Source organism: Strongylocentrotus purpuratus, unplaced genomic scaffold, assembly GCF_000002235.5.
Source record: "Strongylocentrotus purpuratus isolate Spur 01 unplaced genomic scaffold, Spur_5.0 spur5_scaffold_5, whole genome shotgun sequence".
NCBI lineage: Eukaryota > Metazoa > Echinodermata > Echinoidea > Camarodonta > Strongylocentrotidae > Strongylocentrotus > Strongylocentrotus purpuratus.
Genome location: NW_022145611.1, coordinates 29,532,798 through 29,557,064, shown reverse-complemented (window position 1 = coordinate 29,557,064; position 24,267 = coordinate 29,532,798). Strand labels below are relative to the sequence as shown.

At 36.1% G+C, this 24,267-nt stretch overlaps 1 protein-coding gene across 5 annotated transcripts; it reads right to left on the bottom strand.

Moving 5' to 3' along the window:
* Positions 1–4,843: 4,843 nt before the first annotated feature.
* LOC578197 (TNF receptor-associated factor 3) lies at positions 4,844–23,609 on the bottom strand. 5 transcript variants are annotated; one of them, XR_004066531.1, is made up of 9 exons: positions 17,527–17,715; positions 15,804–16,396; positions 14,902–15,226; positions 9,204–9,254; positions 8,374–8,607; positions 7,520–7,742; positions 6,522–6,865; positions 5,691–6,184; positions 4,844–5,542 (listed from the first exon to the last, which is right to left on the bottom strand). XR_004066531.1 is itself a non-coding variant. In XM_030998757.1 (9 exons), the coding sequence occupies exons 2-8, from the start codon at positions 16,307–16,309 to the stop codon at positions 5,882–5,884; spliced, it is 1,986 nt and encodes a 661-aa protein (XP_030854617.1). In that variant the 5' UTR covers positions 16,310–16,396; positions 17,527–17,715; the 3' UTR covers positions 4,844–5,542; positions 5,843–5,881. The 5 variants fall into 5 exon arrangements, 4 of the variants coding, with proteins under 4 accessions (XP_030854617.1, XP_030854618.1, XP_011667620.2 ...); XM_030998757.1 differs by having other exon boundaries at positions 5,843–6,184; XM_030998758.1 differs by having other exon boundaries at positions 4,844–5,842; positions 5,993–6,184; positions 17,527–17,714.
* Between the last annotated feature and the right edge of the window lie 658 nt (positions 23,610–24,267).

The following is a 24,267-nucleotide window of genomic DNA, read 5'->3' as shown; positions in this document are numbered from 1 at the left end:
GGTGATACATACTTCTTTCATTCTTTGAAGATATTATTACTACTGCTGATGATAACCATTAGTTATTATTATTACCTAGAATCTTACAGCACAATATATACACAGATGTGAACTAAAAGGAACATTGCTCCTTCTCCATAATCATAAATATGTTGATGTTCACCTTTTCAAAGTTTGTTTCACAGCGATATCTTTTCCTGTTACAACATCTTTTCTAAAATGTTGCTTCTATCCAAGGGTTGTGCAAGAGTGTGATGACAAATATACATATATATATATATATATAGCAATACTTTCTTTCAGGAATTTAAATTTATACTTTTGCAAAAGGGCACAACCCAAAATCAAATTAAGTACCCAGGCAAATGATAACTTCCTGTATGATCACACTGATTTAACAATATACATACTTTTGTAAAATGCAAACTATGGATTAAACAGAAAATGGTATAGTTACAATATAATTTGATATGGTAATAAAGATACAATAATTATACAACATATGCCAGGTGATAAGAGTTCTGTACCGGTAGTCAATTTCTAACCCCTTATCTGATTCCAAACTTCGAAACCTGTACCCAAGAATATTACCTACAACCCTAACTCTAAGCGTGAGCTGTAACCCAATCACAACCAAAGTTTTAAATCTACAAAATTAATCAAATCTGAAAATCATGCAAAAAAATATGGGATGAAGCATTCATTCCATTTTTAAAAACCTGAGGCTGGTGAATAATATTTCCATCGCATAAAGAAAACATCTTGACAGCTTAATTGTTATAATTCAGTTCACACATACGATTACATTTCTAATATACGGTATTTGCATTACATGAAGAGTTTATTAATGCCTGCAACATTGAATTACAAATATATTGAGAAAACTCCCATTTGACAAGGCTACTAGCAACTGCATGTGGACTAGCCAAACTCATACATATATCACTTAGTTGCTTTGTTATCAAATCTGACATTATTTTCTGGATATGTATGGTACAGCAGAAAATACAGAAAACTATCAGGAAACATAACAAGTAAAAAGTTCAAGCCCATTTCACATTTGATAATGTGATCACTTCAGAGCTTTCATACTTCTAAATCTAATACTAAGACTTAAAGTAGACCTATGTAACATTCTAACTATAACGCTAAATGGCTAAACATTTTTACAACAACACAAACAACTAACCTACTTCTCAATCATTACTAATATTTAGTGTTATGTATTCACCTGTGTTAATTCTCCAATTTCTTGTTTCCTCCGATTTTACACACAAAAATTTGAAAATTTTTGCTTTTATAATAACTCCTCAGCTTAACATTTGAGAGCTGAAAGAAGGTTGTTAAGCCTTTCTATTAAAATCTAATATAAACCTTACCTACCATATTTTGAACAAGTGACCAAAGACAACACAATATTTGGCTGTCAAAACATGAAGACACAAAGCCTGTGACTAATAGTGTGTTTATATATATATACAATGTTGTTTCTATTTTCTTACATGTTTTCACCTCAAAAAAAGTATCATATCCAATGAATTTTCCACTTTGCCTTTCACAAAAAAGTATGGCATGAGAGCATAAAACTATATCCATGAATAATTTGTATGTTTGATCGTTCTGTCCTTCTACTTATTTTATTTTATGGGAAGGAAGGAGGATAAGCATAGGGAGAGATAAACTATACCAAAACCAATAAATGTAATAAGCACAGGCATTTATTTACAAATTACCTAGATAGATTTCTTATTAGAATACACAATTTTATGTATGGTACACATTTAAATCAAAAGGTAAAACCTTTCTGATATTTAGCAACAACAAAATCTTAAATCCTAAAAAATACAAAAAATAATAAATTCACAATGATTAAAAAAGAAAGGGAACAATACGAATCCTTTTACTTTATGCTTTACTAATAATGATTTATTAAGAATTAATAAATTTTACAAATGCTTGTGTTTACTTTTTAAATTTTTTAGTGTTTTTTTATTTATTTTTATTACGGCTTTTGTATAGAAAAGTTTTCCTCTTTTTTTTTTTGTAATTTTTTTTCTTCATTTATTTAATTGTTTTATTAACTTTGATAATGCACCCATAATTAATGTAGCAAGGATGGTAAAAGATGTATATTTACAATGATATAATGCCCATAAAATACATATTTCAGATATGCTTTTGATATAAGTATATCTTAGACAATAACAAGGATACAGTTGGAATGACAAACAGTAAATTAAATCCTATACAGATTGTCCCTGAAAATAGGAAACCCAAGTTTACGGGTGAGTCAAAATTATTTATGGTAAACGTATACATGATTGGCAAGCTCATTTTCTCTTCATTTACATGACATCAAAAACATCATCAATACCTCAGACATGACCAATTTCAGACAGCATAAAGTGGCAGAGTCAGAAAACCCAATTGTAATTGTAAAGTGAATGGCTGCTTCTTTTGGTTCACTTTGATCTTGAAGAAATATGACATGATTGGAAAAATGTTTCAATACTTTTTTTTTAAATACACATTATTTCAAAGCTCATATTTTCTCGTTGCTATTAGACCATAATAATGATGGAAGGATCCCCCATGACTGAATAAGAAACATAATCTGCAACTGATCAGGCACCTCAAGATTTTGTTGTTGGTAATGAATTAGGCAGCTGAACAAATGTTGACGTGCCTTACCATTAACAAATTGTGCCTGCTCACTTCATGCATGATCTTTCCATAATAATTATGGCATCATATGAAAAGTTAGGATATGAGCTTTTAAATGATGTATATTTCCAAAAAAATGACCATCCCAAATCATTTCCTTTTCTCTAAAAACCCTTATAAACTAAACGAAACAGCAATTTACTTAGTCTGGACAATTAGGTTGCTGACAACGCCACTTAACACTGTCTGCAATTGGTCATGCATGATTATTGATCATATTTTTGATGTCATATAAAAGAAGAGAAATCAAGCTTTTCAATGATGTATACACTAATAAAAACACAATTTGGAATTATTGAGTAATTTACCACTAAATTTTTGGTTTCCTTTTTTAGGGACACCCTATATAATATAGAGTCATGAAGAAAGAAGTGTCTTTATCCTCTGGATTAAATTTACCAAAGTTCCTCTAGAACTTAATTCCACAACTCATTTTACATATCATCAAAGTTCTTTACAATAATATATGACACTTGGGTACAAGAAAAGAAAATCACTCTTATGTGTGCGTTCAACAAAAGATGGCACAATTGAAAATACATTAAAGCAGTGGTAGTGATGTCGGTTACATACCCTACCTTTAAATTAAAACAAGACCTTGCAAAATTAACTATTACAAAAATATATAACATGAACAATTCTTTCTTCATCAATGACAGGCCATAAATATTCTAAGCATAACACATTTTTGGATCAGAAGAAAGCTGGCCATAACTATGTTTGGGTCAGCATTGCTGAGAATGAACTACCTTTAAGCCTGGTTTAAAACTCTGTTTTAAACCAAGCTTAATGTGTTACTTACTAATGTGTTACGATATATTACAGACTTTCTTAACTACTGGTAAATGAATAAACAAAAATTCTGATATCATGAAATGAATTTCATAAATTGACTTCTTCATTAAGTTCAAAAGAGAATTACAATCATTTGTATAGAACAGAGAGGGACAATGTTAGGTGCTCTATGAATCAAAAGACATTGTGAGCTAGGTTAGTACACTCTATCTGGGCAGAGAAATTTACATTCTAACTTTGAAATCTGAAATAAGAGATATACCCAAGTTACAATATAACAATGCTCTTAAAAAGTACCGAGATATGTTTAATAATTAGTGGCTTTCACCCGAACTTGTTTGATCTTAAAATCAAATTATTTAGATGTCCTTGCTTTTTTACTCTTAATTGTAACTTAACCTTTTTGAGTCCTAATTCATAATCTACCCTCTTTCTTTTATCGATACAATGAGTCCCAAATTAAGACATTATGATAAAATAATAAGCTACCGGTACTGTAAAACCAGAAACTTTTGCAACTAATCGATGAAAGCTGTTTTATTTCCATACCGATAAACTTTTGAAAATTGCAAAAATTCAGTGTTATAATTCAATTATTTTGCAAGAATGTAACTTTTGTGAATCTTGATTAGTTTCAAAATTTGCAAGCAGTTTCAATTTTACAGTAGTATTGCTATGTCCTTCCACCTTTAACCATTTTTAACCCCAAGTCTATTCAAATCACTAATCCTACAGTTAGGTACTGTTCCCTATTAAAACATTTTTTAAATGAGATTAAACAATATTCTTCCAGCATAACCATTGATGGAGGAGATATAAGAGCACTATTCTAAAAAAAGACAATCCACAATCTATGATTGAACTAAAACAAATACTGCCAAAGTTTTTTGGTTTCCAATGGAAGACTAATGATAATCATAAAGGTAGCTAAAAGAATAAATCATTTAAAGTTGATAATTGTACGTAATTCAATGCAATGCTGCTTTTTCAGAACGTTATCAATAGTCATCTCAAAACAAAACAAAAAATTCTTTCTTGGCATCAGAATATTATTCATGATAAGAAGAATAATAATAATATTGGACATCACATCGCACATATCCACCTCGCAAAGTGCTCAATGCCCCCCAATATTATCCCAGCTCTGCTAGGCTATTGATTTTGGTGCTCACAGCCTTCAAGGTATGCCGTCCTGACTCCTACCTCTACCTATATCACACCTGGGTGGAGAGTGGCAAATGTCGATGAATGTCTTGCCAAAGTACATTAGTGCCGTGGCGGGACTAGTCGGACAACGTATCTACTAGACCTCGACATCTCTATATATGGGTTTTAGTAATTTAAAATAAAAAGAATGAATTTTTTAGCCTGAGCCTCATATCCCTTCTTTCTTAAAGTAAGCTCTGAATGATAATAACTGCTGAAATGAAATAACAAATATAATCAAGTTTAAATCTCAAAAAGTGACTTATTTGATTTATTTCCGGTATTTTATAACTTAAATATAACTAACAACAGTCAATGGAAAACCTATGCTGATCAAAGACACTTCTTTTTGCTCTCACATAAATCAATGTTGATAAATGATTTGAAAAAAGTCTATTTTCTGTTTGAAATTTAGTGCTTAAATAACAATTTCAAAGTCAATAAAATATTGTTGGATTTTTTTCTAACATAAGATGTACACGATAATGCAAATCATCCACCATAAATCTGATAAACATCCTTTAGACTATGGGTTTATCATACTACATGCGCATAGACATCCCTGTTGTCTACAAATACATGTAACAGGCAGTGCAATATGGGCTACTTATCATGCCTCTTAGCTATGAATAAGTTTGTGATCACACCTTGCGACTATAGTCTTGTCCCATGATGGCTGTGGTCCTACAAGTTGCATTCTATCTATGGAGTTTCCAACTGGTACATCTCTATTTTAACAAACTCAAGGAAATAGTTCAGCAGTTTGCAGGTCTATCACTTTGTAGACTAGCGCCTTGATTTCTTTTGCACTGCAGTGCTTTGCTATCATCTGTACCATACTCCTTATGCGAATGACTCAACAATGAGTTAAGTGGTCACTAGTTAGAGACAGACTTCTAAAGGAGATCTTGAGTTGAGAGCAGTCATTACTAAGGGCCATAGAGATCAGTGGTATCCACAACAACCTTTGCTATCATCTGTACCATACTCCTTACGCCAATGACTCAACAATGAGTTGAGTGGTCACTAGTTAGAGACGGACTTCTAAAGGAGAACTTGAGTTGATCGAGGGCAGTCATTACTAAGGGCCATAGAGATCAGTGGTATCCACAACAACCTTTGCTATCATCTGTACCATACTCCTTATGCGAATGACTCAACAATGAGTTAAGTGGTCACTAGTTAGAGACAGACATCTAAAGAGAACTTGAGTTGATCGAGGGCAGTCATTACTAAGGGCCATAGAGATCAGTGGTATCCACACAACCTTGATGAAGATGGTATCCTCCTTGACATAGGCAGGGTCCTTCAGGACTGATTGAGAGACAAACAGAGGGCATCCTGAAGCAATATTCATGTTGGTAGAGGGGCGCTGGAAGCTTGTTGAGGTTGGGTCGGGTCGGAAGGAATCCGACAGGTGACGTCGACCAGTCTCTTGGTCTAAGAGCATTAATGTCACCTGGAATGGTTAACAGAAATGACAAGATGATATTTTTAAATTGTAGCGTTTAACTCAGTTTAACTGCTTTAATATTTTGTATCAATAAATCTAGATGTTCATATGGCACCTACAGATTTTAAGTAATAAAAACTTCCATCAATTCTTTTAAGACAATGCTGGAGCATACCCTCCCCCTCCAAAAAGAAAAAGGAGAACAAAAAACAGTAGTAATACTTAAAACAAAAATATGAGTCTGGGCATGTCCATCTACCTTTTAGAACATGCCATGGGAAGGAAAGAATTGCCTAAAGCTAGGTTTTTTTCCTTTTTATTTTTTGCAGAAGTTTGTGCTTACCTTTTGACTGAACGGCCAGGGCAAGAGAGCATCATAGTCACCCTTCATCACAACAAAGAAGAGAGATACATGGGTGCCCTTCCCGATGCCATCACCATTCAAATATATCCTGGCGCACATCTTGTAGCCAAAGCGGCTAGTGTAGAAGGGCTGGCTGTACAAGCTTAGTGTCTTTCCGTTGTCTGCGTCCCTCTTACGACGGGCAAACTCCTTGATCTTCCAGATGAGCGTGCCGTCGTAGCTGGCAGTCTCCTGGAACTGGAACCGTAGCTCATGCTCAGCTAGCCGCATCGAGTACATATTAATTTGATCATCAAAGTAATTCACCTTTTCTGTATTATTAGCTGGAAGAGATTGACAAAGATCACACGGATATAATCAATTACTAATGCTCAAAACACTATTCACAAAATACAGAGCTTTACAGACATTGTATACGCTGTCCAAAATTCATACAATTCAGTATCTGTAAAGCAATAACTCAAACTGTTGTCAGTTGCAGGATATCCAGATGCCAGAAAGTTAATGACTTCCTATGGTCAATTCCAAAGTTTACTGAATCCTGGAAAAGGATCACATTTAAATGTCATTAATTAATCTGACCCATGTAGCCAAATTTAGAAACATGCATCACAAAATACACATTTGAAAGAAAAGTTTTAATTATTACTGTGAACTACAATAAGCTTGATATCAATCAATATTGCATGGGACCATCATCATGAAATTTTGAAAAACAATCTCTTCTTCTTCTTTACAATGTTATGAAGACCAAAATTGAATCTGAGCAGGATTTGCTACCAACAGTATCCTTCAAGTTAGGTATCACAACAACCACCCTCCTCCCCTCCAAAAAAATAAATAAATAAATAAATAACAACAACTATAATTGTATTAAAAAATATATAAATAATAATATTAATAATAATACTAAAATAAACAAATAAACAAATGAATAAAACAATTAAGAAGGAGATCAATTGAGGAAGCACACTAACCTATCTGATCCTTGAGATGTTTAGATATACCCTCACTGGATCCACCAATTGTTCCACTACTACTCTGATCTTCCAGTTCGCTAATTCTAGTCTTCTGACTGTCCAGTTCTTCTCTGATTCCCTGGACACTCTCCTTGTGGCTCTCAAACTCCGTTCGGGACAAGCTCGTTCCGACACTCCGCTCAATGTCGGGCAGCTTACTCAATTTCGTTAGGACCATTTTCTAGAATAGAGAGTGGAGCGGAAAGTGAAAGGTAAAATTACTAGATGGTAACATAGAAGGAAATCCAACCCAAATAGACTAAAGCAGAAAAATCAGAGAAGCAAACTGATGAAAGTTTCAATTAAATCTGACTAAATATAATATAAAGTAGTTATGATTTTTTGAAAGTTGTAATCCCTGTAAGTATGGGCGCTTCACAATGGCTGAATCGGTAATGTCAATGCAATGTAGTGCCGGACTACTTTCCTACCTGTTTGAACGTACAAAATGCCTAAAACTTATATTTTTCAAAAATACATAATTAGATTCTAGGAACATCTGTCATATATTCTAGCTCCCTAAGTACAAGCTCATTTTGATGCTTCAGTCCGAGTCTTAGTACGGTATTTATTAATGTTGGAGAATGATAGATGATAGAATAATTTAAGTATATATTCCTGAGGGTAGTCACCATCAAAGCATCAGTCTGCCAGCTGTCTGAGGGTGAATCTTCAAAGAGGCTACACAGTTTATTTTCCAACTTCATGTACTTTAATATCAGGAGAAACCTGATGTGCCTCTTACCAGATGTCTTGCCCAAATTTGTTTTACATTAAAACTGATTACCAAGTCTAAAGACATTTTTACTCACCTGTAGTTGTTTAACGGACTTATCCACATCCGACAAGTTATCTGTGTTCTTATTAATCGTTGCCCTACTATCCTCATATAATTTCTTTAGGACTTTTCCCTGATTGTCAATTTCGGTCATTATCCTCCTGACTTCAGCTATCTTAGCTTCCAGGTTGATGGCTACAGTCTTCATGAGCTCCTGAGTGACTACTTCTCCACTTGCAGCTCCTGCTTCACCATCTCCGCCTTTAGCCTGGAATGATAGAAGGTCATTCCAGGGATGCGAGGTTAGAATTGTTTAGAGGGCCTGAAAATCACCTAGAATGAGCTATTTTGTACATAAAAAAGCCTAAACTATGGTCTGTAAAAAACTTACCAAGGCCTAAATTCAGGCTATTGCCTGAAAATTGGTATTCCTGTCATTCATCCCATTGGAATACTGATTATATTTTTTTAATGAAATTTTGATATTTAACAGTTATTTTTCATGCATAATTTGTATCAATCGCAATGTCTAGGTGTGTATTCTCATTGTTGGGGCCAGCATTAAACATTATGTGCTACACTCTTCAATAAACCATTGTAGTACGTGTCTCATATCTTTCAAGCAGCACTTGAATGTACTAACTTTATTGCCAACAACCATTTTATTGAAAATTTTCTTCATAGAATATTCATTTTATATATTAATATATTCATTCACAATCCAGTGCAAATGTGTAAAATCCCACATGCACTAGAACCAACTAGTAATCACTGGCTATATGAGAGATAAATGCTAATCATAGCCAACCACACAAGAAAAATAATGTTTGTTAAAATAATTCATTTCTAGTTTATTACACTCACCATTAATACTTTAGTTACTGACTCTGTAAATGCACAAACTTTTTCATGTTTCTGTAGGAAGAAAAGAGAATAATTAATTAATGATACATGTTATAAGAAACAAAATGATGATACCACATGGTGAAGAGAATGCAATGAGAATGTGTATAATCAGTATATCAGATATAATATCTATTCTCAACTCTCAATTATACTAAAGATGTAATGTAGTGACATGCCAGAGCAATAGTATACAAATAAATTAGAATATATACTTTATTCAAGGCTTATGACTAGTGTAGCATGACTTCCTTGCGCAGATAAGATAAAGCACAATAAATTGTAGTGAGATATGGCTGATAAAAATAATTCTCTGCTATTAAATACCGTCTTGACATCTTTGCTTCCTATTCTGTTTTCTATTATTTAAATATTTTAATGACTTTTTAATACTATTGTATTTTGTGCAGTATCCTTCTGTTATTAGTTATTACATATGTAATTTGAACTCAATTCAGCTGAAAGGCTGCCATGTACAATGTTTTTTTTATACCACAATAAATAAATAAATACATTTTCATCGGATGCATCCGGATACTGATAAAACGGCCACTATGAATGCATGGTACAGAAGAGAAATAGCCGATAGAAAGAAAGGAAAAAGGGTGACTCCGATGAAACGGCCACTATGATGGGTTCAGGAGAAAAATGGGAGAAAAACACTGATGAAAATGGTAAAAGGTTGTTATCTGGTTCCTTGTACAGCTAGTGTATGCACGCTTTTTTGAATCCCGGCTAGCAGCTACATGTAGCTGTGTTTGTTGGAAAAAATGCTTGTTTGGACTGTAAAGTCCGTAGTAAAGGAAATAGTAGCAAGTAGCAACCACCTTAGATCCATGATTGTGTTCCACCACCAGCGCGATATGAATCTAGCTGAGTTGCCTTTAGTGTAAAATTGTAGGTAACTAGCTAGCTGCGCACTGCTGCACTGTCTGCCGAATCCAGAATCAAGCGACCAGCGATTGCGCAATAATTCTTCACTTCCGGCCGAGGCATGCCACTGCGAGTGAATTTCATCGGCAGTATGAATGGCACATGAGGGAAAGCGTCGGCTTCGCCTTTGTGGCCGATTTTCATCCGGTGACTCTGATAGACAATAGAAGGACTATGAAAGGGGTATTATATTGAAGGTTTTTTTTTCTTCAGAGATGCAGGTACCTTTATAGAGTGAGATAATAACTGATATCATGGAATGTACATAATGTACATGTATATTCTAGTAGTTATGAAACAATGAATTGCTGAAAAAATACTGTATTTTTGGTTTTGGTATGCAAAAATGCCTTAGGGCAAAACACCAGAAGAAAAAGAAGATGAAATTCCTGTCATTCAGTGAAGTTTGAAACATTTTACCCAGGGATAATATAATGGATTGTTTCTTGGATAATGTACAGGGTAAATTGCTATTTGGTCTACCATGACCAATTCCACAAATAATAAGGAAGTTATAAACTTGAGATAATTAGTGATATGGGGAATCTTCCATTGGCAAAGCAGTCATAATATTTGATGTCATACATGGCAAACTGATCCATTTTCTCAATACTAGTGGTGAGACAAACATTGTTTTTTTTTTCCACTAGAGATTGCAGAGCATGAACCATTTATCCTAGACAAAACATACCGAAGGTTACTTTTATCATAAGAAATATAAAGAAATATTTTATATGACTTGAAAGATAAAAATAAATCACCAAATGGCTTTTTTTGTGTACAGTATTTCATACATGTAGTAAATGGGAGAGTTATGTCCATGTTAAACAAGATAACACATGAATCACGAATGACTACAAGTACATTGCCAATTGAAGTTTTTCCAGATCTGAAATTTGAAAACCTGACATTTCTTATTCTTCAATACTTTGCTAAAACTTCCACAGACATGCTTCTATGAACTTCTTACTTCAACATATACTGAGTACCGAAGCCAGCTTTCTGTGAAGGGTTGAATTTCCCTTTAAATTCTTTTGCACCACTTTGTAACCCTAAGCATTCAAGGTGAATAAAAGTAAGCTGCCACAGCATATATCCTGAATTCATAGAATATGCAACACCTCTTTCTTCTTTGAATATGTCATGTATCATTATCAAATGAGTATGCGTACATCCCCCAATGAATAATGACTGTTTGTATTGTATTGCACTATACTGTGACATAGTAGGTCCATGCGTATATTGCCTAAAAGTAAAACCAACATTTGTAAGGGCCCTAAAGGGGAAATCCCCTATGACAACTGACAAGATTAATTGTGGAAATTGATATTCCTCAGTATATGGTCTGCCTGATAGTATACAGACACATGCAAGTACTGAAACCCTACTAAAACTGTACTGTATTACATAATTTCTTAGAAATATGAATTCATTATTTTGACTTTTAGAGGTACAGCGTATTTTTTTTTTTTTAAAGTTCGATTCCTTGTTAAAAGTCGACTTCAAGGAATTCCCTACCGCTACAAATGTCAGTCATATGCGCACATGTACATGTACTATTTCCTCCTTTACAAAATAAAGGGGGGATTCCCTATTGTAACCCATAATCACAAAAGCGGTGTAATGTAGGACGTCCTTGTAATTTAACAACGTACTAATACAGTATATGCAGGAAGAGATGTGAATAATACGCACATAGAATCTTTTGGAATTGCTCTTATACAATGTCCTAAAATGGAAGTTTGTTGGTACATGTATTTGGCTTCTAGCCCAGCCCATATTGGAATTTTTCAGCTACACATGTGTACACTGTACATGAATGAGTAGAAGGATAGAGATTTAAACCACACCCACATCCCCTCTGGCTTCCTCTCTTGGTAGTCGATGACGAGTCATGAGTATCATGATAACCATGGCAGTCCAAGTAAAAAATCAATTCCTAGTACCTACCTAGTTTGATGTGGATTTTTTTGAAAATGAGGAGGTGGTTTCAATTTATTGGATATTTGATGTTTTTGTGTAGGTTGAAATGCCTGAGGATTTTATGTAAACCCTGTTGTCTAGAAGTCCTCAGATTCTTATTCATTTCATTTCAACTCAACCCCCCCCCCCCCCCAAAAAAAAAAAAAAAAAAAAAAAACACACACACACACAAAACCCATCTAATCCCCCAAAACAACGTGAGGCCGGAAAAGAGGAGGGAACAAGGAGCTAAAAAATAATTGTATTCAACCTTAAATAGCTGCAGACAAAATTCCATAACTCTGCCATTATCTTTCAATATTTCCTTCTAACCATGAAAGAATAAAGAAATGGTAATCTAGAAAAACAGAAACAAGTAAAAGTACATCTATAGATTTATATAAATACTTTTATCATAGGAATATGCCTGGGCTGCACTAAATAGATTTGCAAAATTTCTGGTAAAAGAGGATTTTTTTTTGTTTAAAACTTGAATGAAACCATGAAATGTAGCACGAGAATTAAACAGAAGAAATTTTTGTTTTGTGCCAATAGACAGCCATTTAGAGGGTAAATATTTGATCTCATTTAGTCCTAAATATGCAGCATGCATTTTCAAGAGAGGATAGAACAGAAATGTCAAATCAGTTCCCACCACTGGTCTGTTACAATGCCTCTGACAATTTGCGCAATATTTGTTTTATATCTTCCATTATAAATGAAAATGAAAGCTTGTGCCAGCAGAGCGCATTCCTGATGAATAAGTGTTTCCATTAAGCATTGACATGAAGCCATACAAGCATGTGTTGCATTGATAATTTACTGTAGTATGTGTCAGACTATACTGTATGAACATCTTTTCAGACTCAGAGCACAATTAGGGAGGGGGTTGTGACTATGCCACGTGGTTGCCAATAGACTCAATGAAAATACTAGTACCTTTTTATATTACTATATATTACTGTTTCATTGTTTAGTCTTTCATACACAGCAGATGAAAACTACCATAATATTCATGGTTTGTACAACAAAAAGGAAAAAGAAAGGAAAAGGTAGACCTACATGATTATGTACATGTGTACATGTGTAAATGTGTACGTATATGTCTCATATGTTTAGTGAAAACTACAAATATTTTAAAAAGAATCAAATTGTTAATATGTGTTATATATAGGCCAGGGGAGAGGCTTCTTGTTCTCTTCCAGATTCAAAAATTGGGTAGAATGTCCCCGTTTTCTCCCATGTTCCTTTAACAATAACAGTGTACGTACACTCCCCCTCCCTCTTCCCCCTCCTACCAACAAAAAAGGTTATTGAAACATTTAAAATTATCTTCCTCTTTAAATATAAACATTAATCATGTTCTGTGTAGAATAATTATCTTTTGTCCAATTTTGTTGGGTTGGGGGGGGGGGCACAGATTCATGTAATTCTCTGGTAATCATCGGCAATACTTCTCACTTTGAATACAATGAGGGCGCAAAAAGCACAGAGCAGTCATGAGGTGTTTACCGATGTACATGCAATTATAAGAGGCATGTTCATGTTGCAACCAGTTCTAATGAAGTGTATTTGTAGTTTTGGAAGTACTATGTATGTACTGGTAAATATATATACCTGTCATTGTTTATTGATTGTGTAGAAAATACTAATCTTCAACCTGCCTACAAGTACATGTACATGTACAGTGTATTTGTAACACTGTTCTCAGTGATGAATCAACCCATGATTGATTTTAATCATCTGGAGCCATAAAAGCTTCCAAATGTACAAGCAGGGGAATCCCCAATTACAGCGAACCACGTGATTTACCGAGTATTACACTTTGATCGATCATGTCTATTTATACAGATGTAGGCGGTTAGGAGGAGTTTAAGGCGGTTCACAACAAGTTGACCCTAGGGTGTAGATAGTTACCTAGAACTTGTCTATGCAAGAACTATCTAGTCAGGAAATACAATGTTCTAGTTATTTTTTTCCCAAAAAATAATTCCTATGCTACTAAGGATAATCCTTGGAAGGGGATAAGTAGAATGTATAATTTATATTGGAATAAATATGGCACTTATGAATAGGAATGCCAGCTATCATCCTTGATTTGTTGAACTGCATAAAACCAGACACCCCTACAGAATAATGCAATATACTAAAGGGCACTCTATTCAAGTATGTACAAGTATTGTATGAATGAGCAAATTGTATTGCTTTGTAACTTGTGAGTCGATAATCTTTGAACCCTTCTAAATGTGGGCCATGGTCCTGGTTTAGGATGTGTGTTTAGCTTAATAGCATTAGCAGAACACTTACTGTCCAATCGTTCATGTTGAAGCATGTCATGCTAGTTTAATAGCAAGATACAAAACTCAAGCACCTGAATGTGAACCAACCTTCAAACCCCACCTACTCACTTGAGCTATTTAAATATGTTTTAACAGTATACCACTGAGGAAGATAAAGTCTAGAGAGAGAGAAAAAGAGAGAGAGAGAGAGAGAAAGAAAGGGAAAGAGGGAAAGGGAGACGGGGAGAGAGAGGAAGAATAAGATTAAAGAGAGAGATATCACCTCTGCAAAATACTGAAATACCACATTTGGTGACGTGTAGGAATTACTGAATGTAATTTAGAAACTGCCAAACAGAATGAAAGTTATGAAACTGAATGAAAATAAATATCAAATATAAATTCATGTCACTGTACCCAACTGACGCTAATTGCCTTTGTTGTCTTGGCATTAACATGAAAATAAGATGGAGTAAACTACTCACCTCTAATTCTGTAGCTATAAACTGCTGTCCACAATGCTGACAGGATTCTTTCCTAAAGTCACATTGCGTTTCTAGATGTTTTACCAGATCGATCCTCTTTATAAGTTCTTTGCATCCCTGGTGTTTATGGATACATTCTATTATTACAAATGAGCATTCTTCTTCATGTTTGTCCAAGTCTCTGAGCAACATGTCTGTACCACATCCATGTGGGCATATAATGTCTAGCTTGAGCAACTTTTTATGGGCGATCTTGTCTCGCTGAGTCTCAGTTGTTGGAAACATATCATGGCATCTTGGACACTCTAGTGATCCTGTTTCATCCCTAAAGAATGAACAGAAAATAGAGATAATATATTCTTTTATTCTGCTGCAAATAACATATAAATGCTGTATAAACTAAAAGCAAGAATATTTAAACTTAGTGAAAATTTGACAAAGTTGGTTTATCTCTTCTCCTTCTTTTTCAGTTTTTTTTTCAGGAGGGAGGTAGAAGCAGTCTTATAAAGGTAGTGTATCCCCTTTGCAGCCAACATCAAATTGTCTACAATTCTGCAGGAATTATGAATGTGTCACGTATGTCCTATCTCTGAAATTTAAACGTTAGCAGTGTCACTGTATTCAAATTATGCAAGGAAACCTGTTCACTTTCTCGACTTCTCTGTCGGCCACTATTGAGTAACTTCTCTTTTTCTTTGGTAATATAATACATAAAATGAGATGTAAAGGGTTCATGAGCATATGTTGTCTACATCAATAACCCACTTCTACTTGTAATGGCCAAAATTAAACTGATTGAATCTTTGCGCAACACAAAACATACGACCATTCGATATGCGGGTCTGAAATTAATTACATTCTAACCAACAGAGCAAGACACTTTTCCTTTGAAATCCACTCACCCTATATATCTATGTAAGCATCCATGACAAAATAATCCACAGGCACAGTCCGTCTGTACGGGCCATCGTACTACCTGGGCACAAATTCCACAAATATAACCTTCTGATGGAGGACTTTTAAAGATGTTTGTAGAGTATCCTGGCAATTCCAGATATGATGGAGGAGGTGATGCTCCTTGAAATGATGCTCCTGAACCAGGTTGACCTTCTAACTCTCCTGTATCACTCTGGAGGCTTCTAATGCTAGGGTTCACCTCAGCTCCTTTCTCCGCCATGCTGCTTAATACAAATCTATGTCTCGATTTCTTAATTCCCAAATAAAACAAAGATGCACTTCTCTGTTGAGCTTGATGACAAAAGATTGCCTGTAGATGAAGAATTCCACTTTTGCTGAAGAGAGAAGCCAACGTTGTGAAGTTGATTAGGGATCCTAGGATGAGGTATATGATGATCACACTTTCAGAATGTGTATTGTTCATCAGAGCCGTTTCATCTTTAAATGGCATCTTCTCTATTCTGAAAGTTTCTTGTAGGTAGAACCGTCCTTGGATAGTCCAGGGGGTTGACTAGATAAATCTTTAACTTAAACATTCCTGGTAGAGGTAAAGAGAGAGAGGGTGAAAGAAGAAAAAAAGAAAAACAATGATGATCAGTATGATCTGTGTCAAGTCATGAATCAATCCATAAAAGTGTGAGGAATGGTTTTGAATGCCATTATGTTTCCTAATGTTTGCTTATTACTATATTAAAATCCATGTACAGTTGCCCAGTGTTCAAAGACATATTATCTGCAATCCATCACATTGTATAACATTTTATTTTCTATTGAATAACTGAATAACCTTACTTAAAAGATATTATTCAACTATTCAAGTAGACCTACATATTTTGTAGCGAACATCAGACTGTGCAATGTAGTTAAACAATCATTTTTTTTGTGATTCTGAATCTGAATAAACATGTTTTCATTTCTGTAATGTAAGAACTAAGACTGCAAGTTGGCACAAGTTTGGAAATATTTTACATATAATTCAAATCTTTTGAAACATAAAGGGTCTATAGTAGTATAGCACTATTACAGTTTTAGTATTATCCTGAAAAAAGTATGCAACATAAAAAATACGCAATTAGCAATCAATATATTTAGCCCTCAAAACAGTTCTAAATACCAATACTGCAATAGTGTCATTCATAAAAAGTGACTCTCCACTGGCAGCCATCTTTTTTCATATTTTTCCTGTTTGGTCTACTTCGTCCTGCATGTCTTGAGAACTCCAAATCTATCATGCATGTCCATACTATGCAGCATTACCAAGATTATTCCTGAAGTGATGGTGATATGCATCTTGAATACAGGTCCATCATTCATGGACCCCAGCGAAGAAATCTGCTGATCAATCATTTTTGTAGCTTTTTTTCATTGAATTGAAATTCATTATTCTCTAAAAAAAGTTCAAACACCGGGTCCAGCAAATATATCCATCATTTTCAATACCTTATCAATTGCTTACACTCAACTTAAAGTAACATTTACACTACCACAACCAGTACCAGTGACATACCGGTACCGGTAATCTCTAGACTCTAGTCTAACTCTGAGCTGAGGCTAAGCCTAACTCTGAGTCTGACTGAGCCGAGTCTCACTCTAAGGCTAGCCTCAAGAGTCAAGGTCTATTTCATTATTTTAATCATCAATCACGATTTAAAACGTTATGAAACTTACCAATAATATGAAGTTACCTAAACACAATATTTATTTACCCGTTGATGCATAAATGGATGTATAATAATGATGAAAATTACATTAGTACTGTAATATTTGCCGTGAAATACTAGTCCAATGCCTCTGTTCCCAATACGGTTTACATGCTGCACACATACACACGTACACATCATGTACGTTACGTTCGCTTTCTTACGTTACACATTACGCGCTGCATTTCTCTGGCTATGAATAGAAACGGGGATTTCCAGATTCTACAGTCTGATGACAAGGCATTTGTAATTTTGATATGGAGATTCAGGTTGATCTATGAGACACGGTACAGAAAATCTAGAAATACCAAGCACTAAAAATTAGTTAATATTACGGTAGAAAGGTTTTTCATCAAATTAACTCAATTTTCGCAGAAAATTTCTGTCGTCGTAATTTAAGTGTACTGGTAATTAGACTAGCTTTCTCTCTCTAGCACGAAAAATAGTCAACTGTGACTGATCGCCAAACAAAATCAAGTCAAGAAAAAAGCTCCCCCCCCCCCCCCCCCCCGGTTGGGAGAACGGGGGAGGGGTGTATTGGGGAGAAGGAAAAAAGTCCAATCAGATGTCATTTGTGATATTAGGAAGAACTAATAAATTGGTAGCACATGATCAGGACCTCACCACTAATGTTGTGGACGGTCACGTGTTTTAATTTTAAAATGGTATTAGTTTTTTTTTTTTTTTACATGCACAGGGAGAACTACCCTACAACTTGTTTTTCTTACCAAGGTTAGGAGGAGGAACGAAGATGTGTTTAGATGCTAGAACGCCGTATGGCAGCCGTGCTAAAGCCAGGGTAATAATCGGGAGCGCCAGGAGGGTCAAATCTGACTGACATGAGCGCTATACAAGAACCCAATATTATTATTATAATTAGCATTTAGATTTTGAGAAAGAAAATTTATAAATATATGATGGTCTCCGATCTTCGCCATCGTTATTCGTTGCGACATTTTGCTTATGATATGGCGGGTTGCATTCCATGAAAATTTGTTTGATGGATCCTGAAATGTTTGAATAATTATTTTGTAAACTCAGGATAGCTACCACTAGTGGCGTAATGAGCAAAAACGTTTTTTTTTTTTTTTTTGGGGGGGGGGGGGGGCAGACAAAAATTCCACATCACCCCCACTTTTACATGCAGACCCTGCTGAACGTTTTTCAAAGTGGGGTCTACTGGGCGGAGCCCCCGAAGCTCAAGGGGTATGGGCATCAGTGGCGGATCCAGGAATTTCTTACCGGGGGGGGGGGAGGGAGGGCACAAAATGGCATGGAGAGGAGCGACCAAGCGGGGGTGGGTCTGGGAGGGGGTTCTGAGTCACAACCTCCCCGAGTAGGAAGCATTAGCAATTTTAGAACCACATAGACGCATTTTCAGGCACTTCTTGGAGTAATATGACGTAAAATTGCTTTATCCTACCCCCTCCATGCAAGAGTAGGGATCTTTTGCAATTTGAGAACCACATTTGGCGCATAATGTCCACCGACACTGTCTTCCTGGAAAAAAAAGAGGCCTTCTGATTGGTTAGAAGTTAGAGAAAAGTGACCTGTCACGTCGTGAGACGTTGTATATGCTTCGTTGCTGCACAATGCACGGTGGTCTGGTACTTCACCAGTAGTACTTCCAAAATTAACTCGAGTGTATAAAGTGTGTTGTTATCAGGGGCGTCGCTAGACCTTTTTCAGTGGGGGGGGGGGGTGTAAAGGCCACCGATTACCGACAAAACTATCCCCTAATTACCGACAAATATATTAATGCCAATGTCCCAATCTCTACAGATTTAACCCTATTAACCCGGGGCAGTTTCTCCCTCCCGCGCAAAGCGCGGAAGCTTTGACACTTAAATTATTAGAAAAATAAGACGATCCGTTGCACCGTTCCCGACTCTCAATTTTTGTTTCGCCCCTCCCACGCGGAGCGCAGAAGCTATGACATTTCATTTAATTATTACAGAAAGAATAGCCTACGATTCATTGTACCGTTCTCGACTCTGATTTCTTGTCTGAATTCAGTTCCCCCCACCCCGCCCGCGCTAAGCGCGGAAGCTTTGACGTCTCAATAAATTATTTCTCTTAATCCTTGTCTGAATTCAGTTTCGCACATCCCGCGCAAAAATCGGAAGCTCTCACGTTTCATTAAATTATAAGGGAGAAAGAAGACGATTCATTGTATCGTGTCCTTGTCTGAATTCAGTATCCCTCCCCCCTCCCGCGTGAATTGCGGAAGCTTTGGCGTTTCATTAAATTATTAGAGAAAGAAGACGATTCGTTGTATCGTGCCCTTGTCTGAATTCAATTTCCGCCCATCCCGCTTTCACGTTTCTTTAAATTATTAGAGAAAGAAGACGATTCGTTGTATCATGCCCTTGTCTGAATTCAGTTCCCCCCTCCCGACATCCTTTTCGCCCATCCCGCGCGCAGCGCGGAAGCTTTCACATTTCATTAAATTAATAGAGAAAGAAGACGATTCGTTGAACCGTTCTTGCCTCTTTAACACACAAAATATTTGTTTTTTAATTTTGTTTTTTTTTTTTTAATTTAAAAAAATTGAGGAGGTTTAACCCCAACCCCTAGAGGCGGCGCTCCGGGGGGGGGGGGGCAGGGGGCACAGTGCCCTCCCACTTTTTCAATTACCCTAAAAGTGCTCCTTTTTGCATAGGAATAGTGCCCCTTTAACTTTGTAAGCAGTGCCCCTTTTTAAATAGCAAAAGTGCCCCTTTTACTTTGACAAGTGCCCCTATTCATTATTAAAAGTGCCCTTCCCCTTCGCCTCTGATAATTGCACTATTCAAATCTGAGAGGTTCATCTTTTTCTTTGACAAGTTCCACTTTACCTTTTTTTTTTTAAAGTGCCCCTTCCTCTTTTAATAACTACACCTTTTAATAACTGCCCCTTTTAAACTTGGATAAGCGGACCTTATATTTTCACATGTGCCCCTTTTCCTTTTAAATAAGTGCCCCTTTTCCTCATTATAAGTGCCCCCATTTTAAAAAGGGCCCCTTTCCCTTCTCATAAATGCCCCCTTTTCATCTATGAAAATAGTTCCTTTTTATTCTCATAAGTGTCCCTTTTCATATTTTGTAAATGACCCTATTCAATTCTGAGAGATACTCGTTTTACTTTGACGAGTGCCCTTTCGGCTCCTGATAAGTGCTCTTTTCATCTCTTATAAATGCCCCCCTTTTTTTAAAGTCATCCTATTCCTTCCTAAATGCTCTTTTTCCTTATTATAAGTGCCTCTTCCCCTTCTCATAATTACCCCTTTTCATCTTTGATAAGTGCCCCGTTTATTTTAACATGTGCCTCTTTTTCTTTTTAATAAGAGCCACTTCCCCCCTCTTCATAAAAGCCCTTTTTCATTTTCATAAGTGCCACCTTTCATGTATGGTCAGTGCCCCTTTTCAGATGCGATAAGTGCCCCTTTTCACCTCTGATAATTACCCTTTTAACAATATGTGCCCCCTTTTCCTTTCTAATAAGGAACTTATCCCATTTTCATAAATGCCCCTTTCAAAATCTGACTAGGCGTTGTGGCGTGCGCCTGTAATCCAGCTAACAGTGGAAGTTACAAACTGATTCATCCCAGGACGCAGGTTCGAAACTGAGTCACGTCTTTCGGATGGTGACGTTTAAAGGTCGGTCCCCAGACGTAAATAATCATATCTGATTGATACACGTCTGTAAAAACCCAATACAAAACACACACACACGCACACACGCACACAGGCACACACGCGCACACGCACACGCACACACACACACACACACACACACACTGATGGGTGCCTTTTCATCCCTGGTGCATGCCTCTTTTTTTAGGTGTAAGAAGTGCCCCATTTTCACCTCTGGTAATTAGCCTTTGTACTATGACACGTGCTCCTTTTCTTTTCAAATAAGTGTCTTAACCATTTCGATAAGTGTCCCCTTTCCCTCTCATCATTAAATGTGCCCCTAATGTCAAGCGACTAAGAGCGATTTCCCCAAAAGCTCGCTCGCTACGCTCATTCGTAGTTATGTTATAATTATGTAACTTATCAAAGGTCTTTTCAGTCTTCCGTTATGAGAATGTGCTTATAACCGTATCAGGATTGGTTTTTCCTCTTTATAAGATGTAAAGTTTCACACTGCGACCTCACAAATCTTAAAAAATGTCCTCGCTCGCAAATGAATTTTCAGACCATCACACCCAACTGCAAAGTATGATGCTTAAAGGTAAAGACCAGTATTGGAAACGCCCCAATTTCAAAAAATGAGATGGAAGCTCTCATTACCAATCATGTGAAAGAATATGTTTTGACTAATACATGATGATAAAAAAATTGCCGGGAAACCGCCTACTAATTCATATATTTGGTAAATTTGTTTCTCTCATGGTCTGTTTGAGATATAGGGTAGTCCCATATACATCTTTCTGTGTAGTGCTTGTAACTTTACGAAGAATGGGCCAAATTTCTTATCATTTTGATGATTCCAGAACCTTGCAGATGCTAGATGCTAGATGATCAACCTTTTCTGATCGATTCCACAACGTTTCTTTCACAATGCAATCGCATTACCATAACTGGTCTTTACCTTTAAGCAATATTGAAATCATCCATGATAAATGATAATGTAATATATATGGGTATATACCGATGTATAAAAAAGTGTATATTTTCGCTTTGAGATTCCCCTTTGAAAAGGTGCCCTTTTTCCAGAAAATGCCCTTTTTGTTGGTGCCCTCCCACTTTGGAAGTCGCTCCGCCGCCTCTGCCCTTGCGAGAGATCTAAAAGAGTGATTTTTTTTCTTTATCGTAATTGTCACACGATTACACTGGGGAAAAAATACTGTGTAGAAGTTGATCATGTTCCACCCTCACCCTCGTCTCTAAATATAGTGCACGGTATGTTTATTCATCTCTCACACTATCCCTCCCTTACGGAAAAGAAAAAGACAAAGAAAAAAAAATGATGCAAACGAACAGCGCCATCTAACTTGTGCAAATGAATTTATTTTTCAAGGGGATTCCCACCGTTCAGTTATTCCCCAACCCACAACAACCACAACGACAAATGCCGCAATTGAATACGGGCAGCGAATTTGATTCAGTATGAAATATTTTATCGTACGTATTACAGTGAATAAATGTCTTCTAAAGGGAAAATGTGAGAGTACAAAATGAAAGGGAAAGTACTCGCATATTGCTTATTTTGTATAAAAGTCATGGAAATTTGTATTTGAAGTGCAATTTTTTTTTTTTTTTAAATATGAATTATAGGGAAAGGGAATAGTAAACATCCCTTTCAAAATCTCATATGAGGTTGTGCCTATTAGTATTATTTGTGAGGAAACAAACGTATTGAAATCATCGTTTTTGCCACTTTCCGTTGACAAAATGAAATCGTTAAGATGAGAGTGCTTCTCCATCAGACATCCACCGAGTTCAAAGTCATGCTGAAAGAGATCCCGTACATAAATTATTATTAAGATAAAACAAAATAAAAAGCAACAGCTCGATATAGCATCTAACAATAACAAGCAGCATTTTGCTAAAAAAAAATATAAAAAAACACAATAAGTTTATGAGTTAATTGATGAGCGTGTACAAATAATAAACATAATAGTGGACGATGAAGAACAAATAAAACGACGGAAAGATAGAGAGAGAGAAAGAGAGAGAAAGAGAGAGAGTGAGAGAGAGAGAGAGAGAGAGAGAGAGAGAGAGAGAGAGAGAGAGAGAGAGAGAGAGAGAGGAGGAGGAGAGGGGAGGGAGAGAAAGAAGAGGGCAGAGTGACGAGATAGGGGTTTTTCGGTAGTTACTCACCAGATGCAAACGCTGAAGAAACAAGTCATGATTACTGGTATATACCGAGATAGATTTCCGAATAGGGTATTCCTACTAATCCAATTGCAAAGATGCCTCAATCAAAGAATGCAAATATTTCGATGGCTGTTGGAAGCCACTAACATGTTCTCGCTCCCACGAAAGCGCTGTGAATAAGAATGGCAACTAAAAGGGCAACAAGATGAATGGTTGCCTGGGAATCCCCACAAACTATTCTCGACTATAGAGCGTATATAAAGCTAAGAGACTCTGCCTTGATTCATTGCTCACAAGTTTTGTTATACTGTATAAAAAAAAAAAACGATTCTCTTACAGTTTCGAAGCGGTATAAATACCATATGTGTTTCAGCATGAGATTAATAAGGATACAACAATTAAGTACATAATCTTGTAGTAGGGTTACACACAGTTCAAGCAATTTAAACAGACCCGATCCCATGGTATTGGGAGGAGATGGATCTTGTTAAGAACGAATCAGAATAATTTATTTAGGAAATGTTAATCATCAGATTACATTAGTATTATTTCCGTTTACTTGTAATAAGAAGCTAATGTGTTACTCCAGTGGCGAACAGTGACAGACATGCTTGTCTCAATTTTTTTTTAATTGTCTGAAAGTAATCAATTTTGAATAAGTATCGTCTACTTTAGGCGCCGGAAAAAATGCTTGCCGAAATCCAGTACCGTATTACCGTTAGACATTACTGATCAATCTTGCTCACTTCGTTTTTGTTATAGCTCGTTTTTTTCTCTTCTGGTTTCTAGGGGAGGAGGGGGGGGGGGGGGTGTCATATTCACCCGGCATGCATCTCAGGAAGTTGATGCTAATAAAGCTACGAGGAACATCGCATATATTATACAGTATGGCTAACAGCCAGAT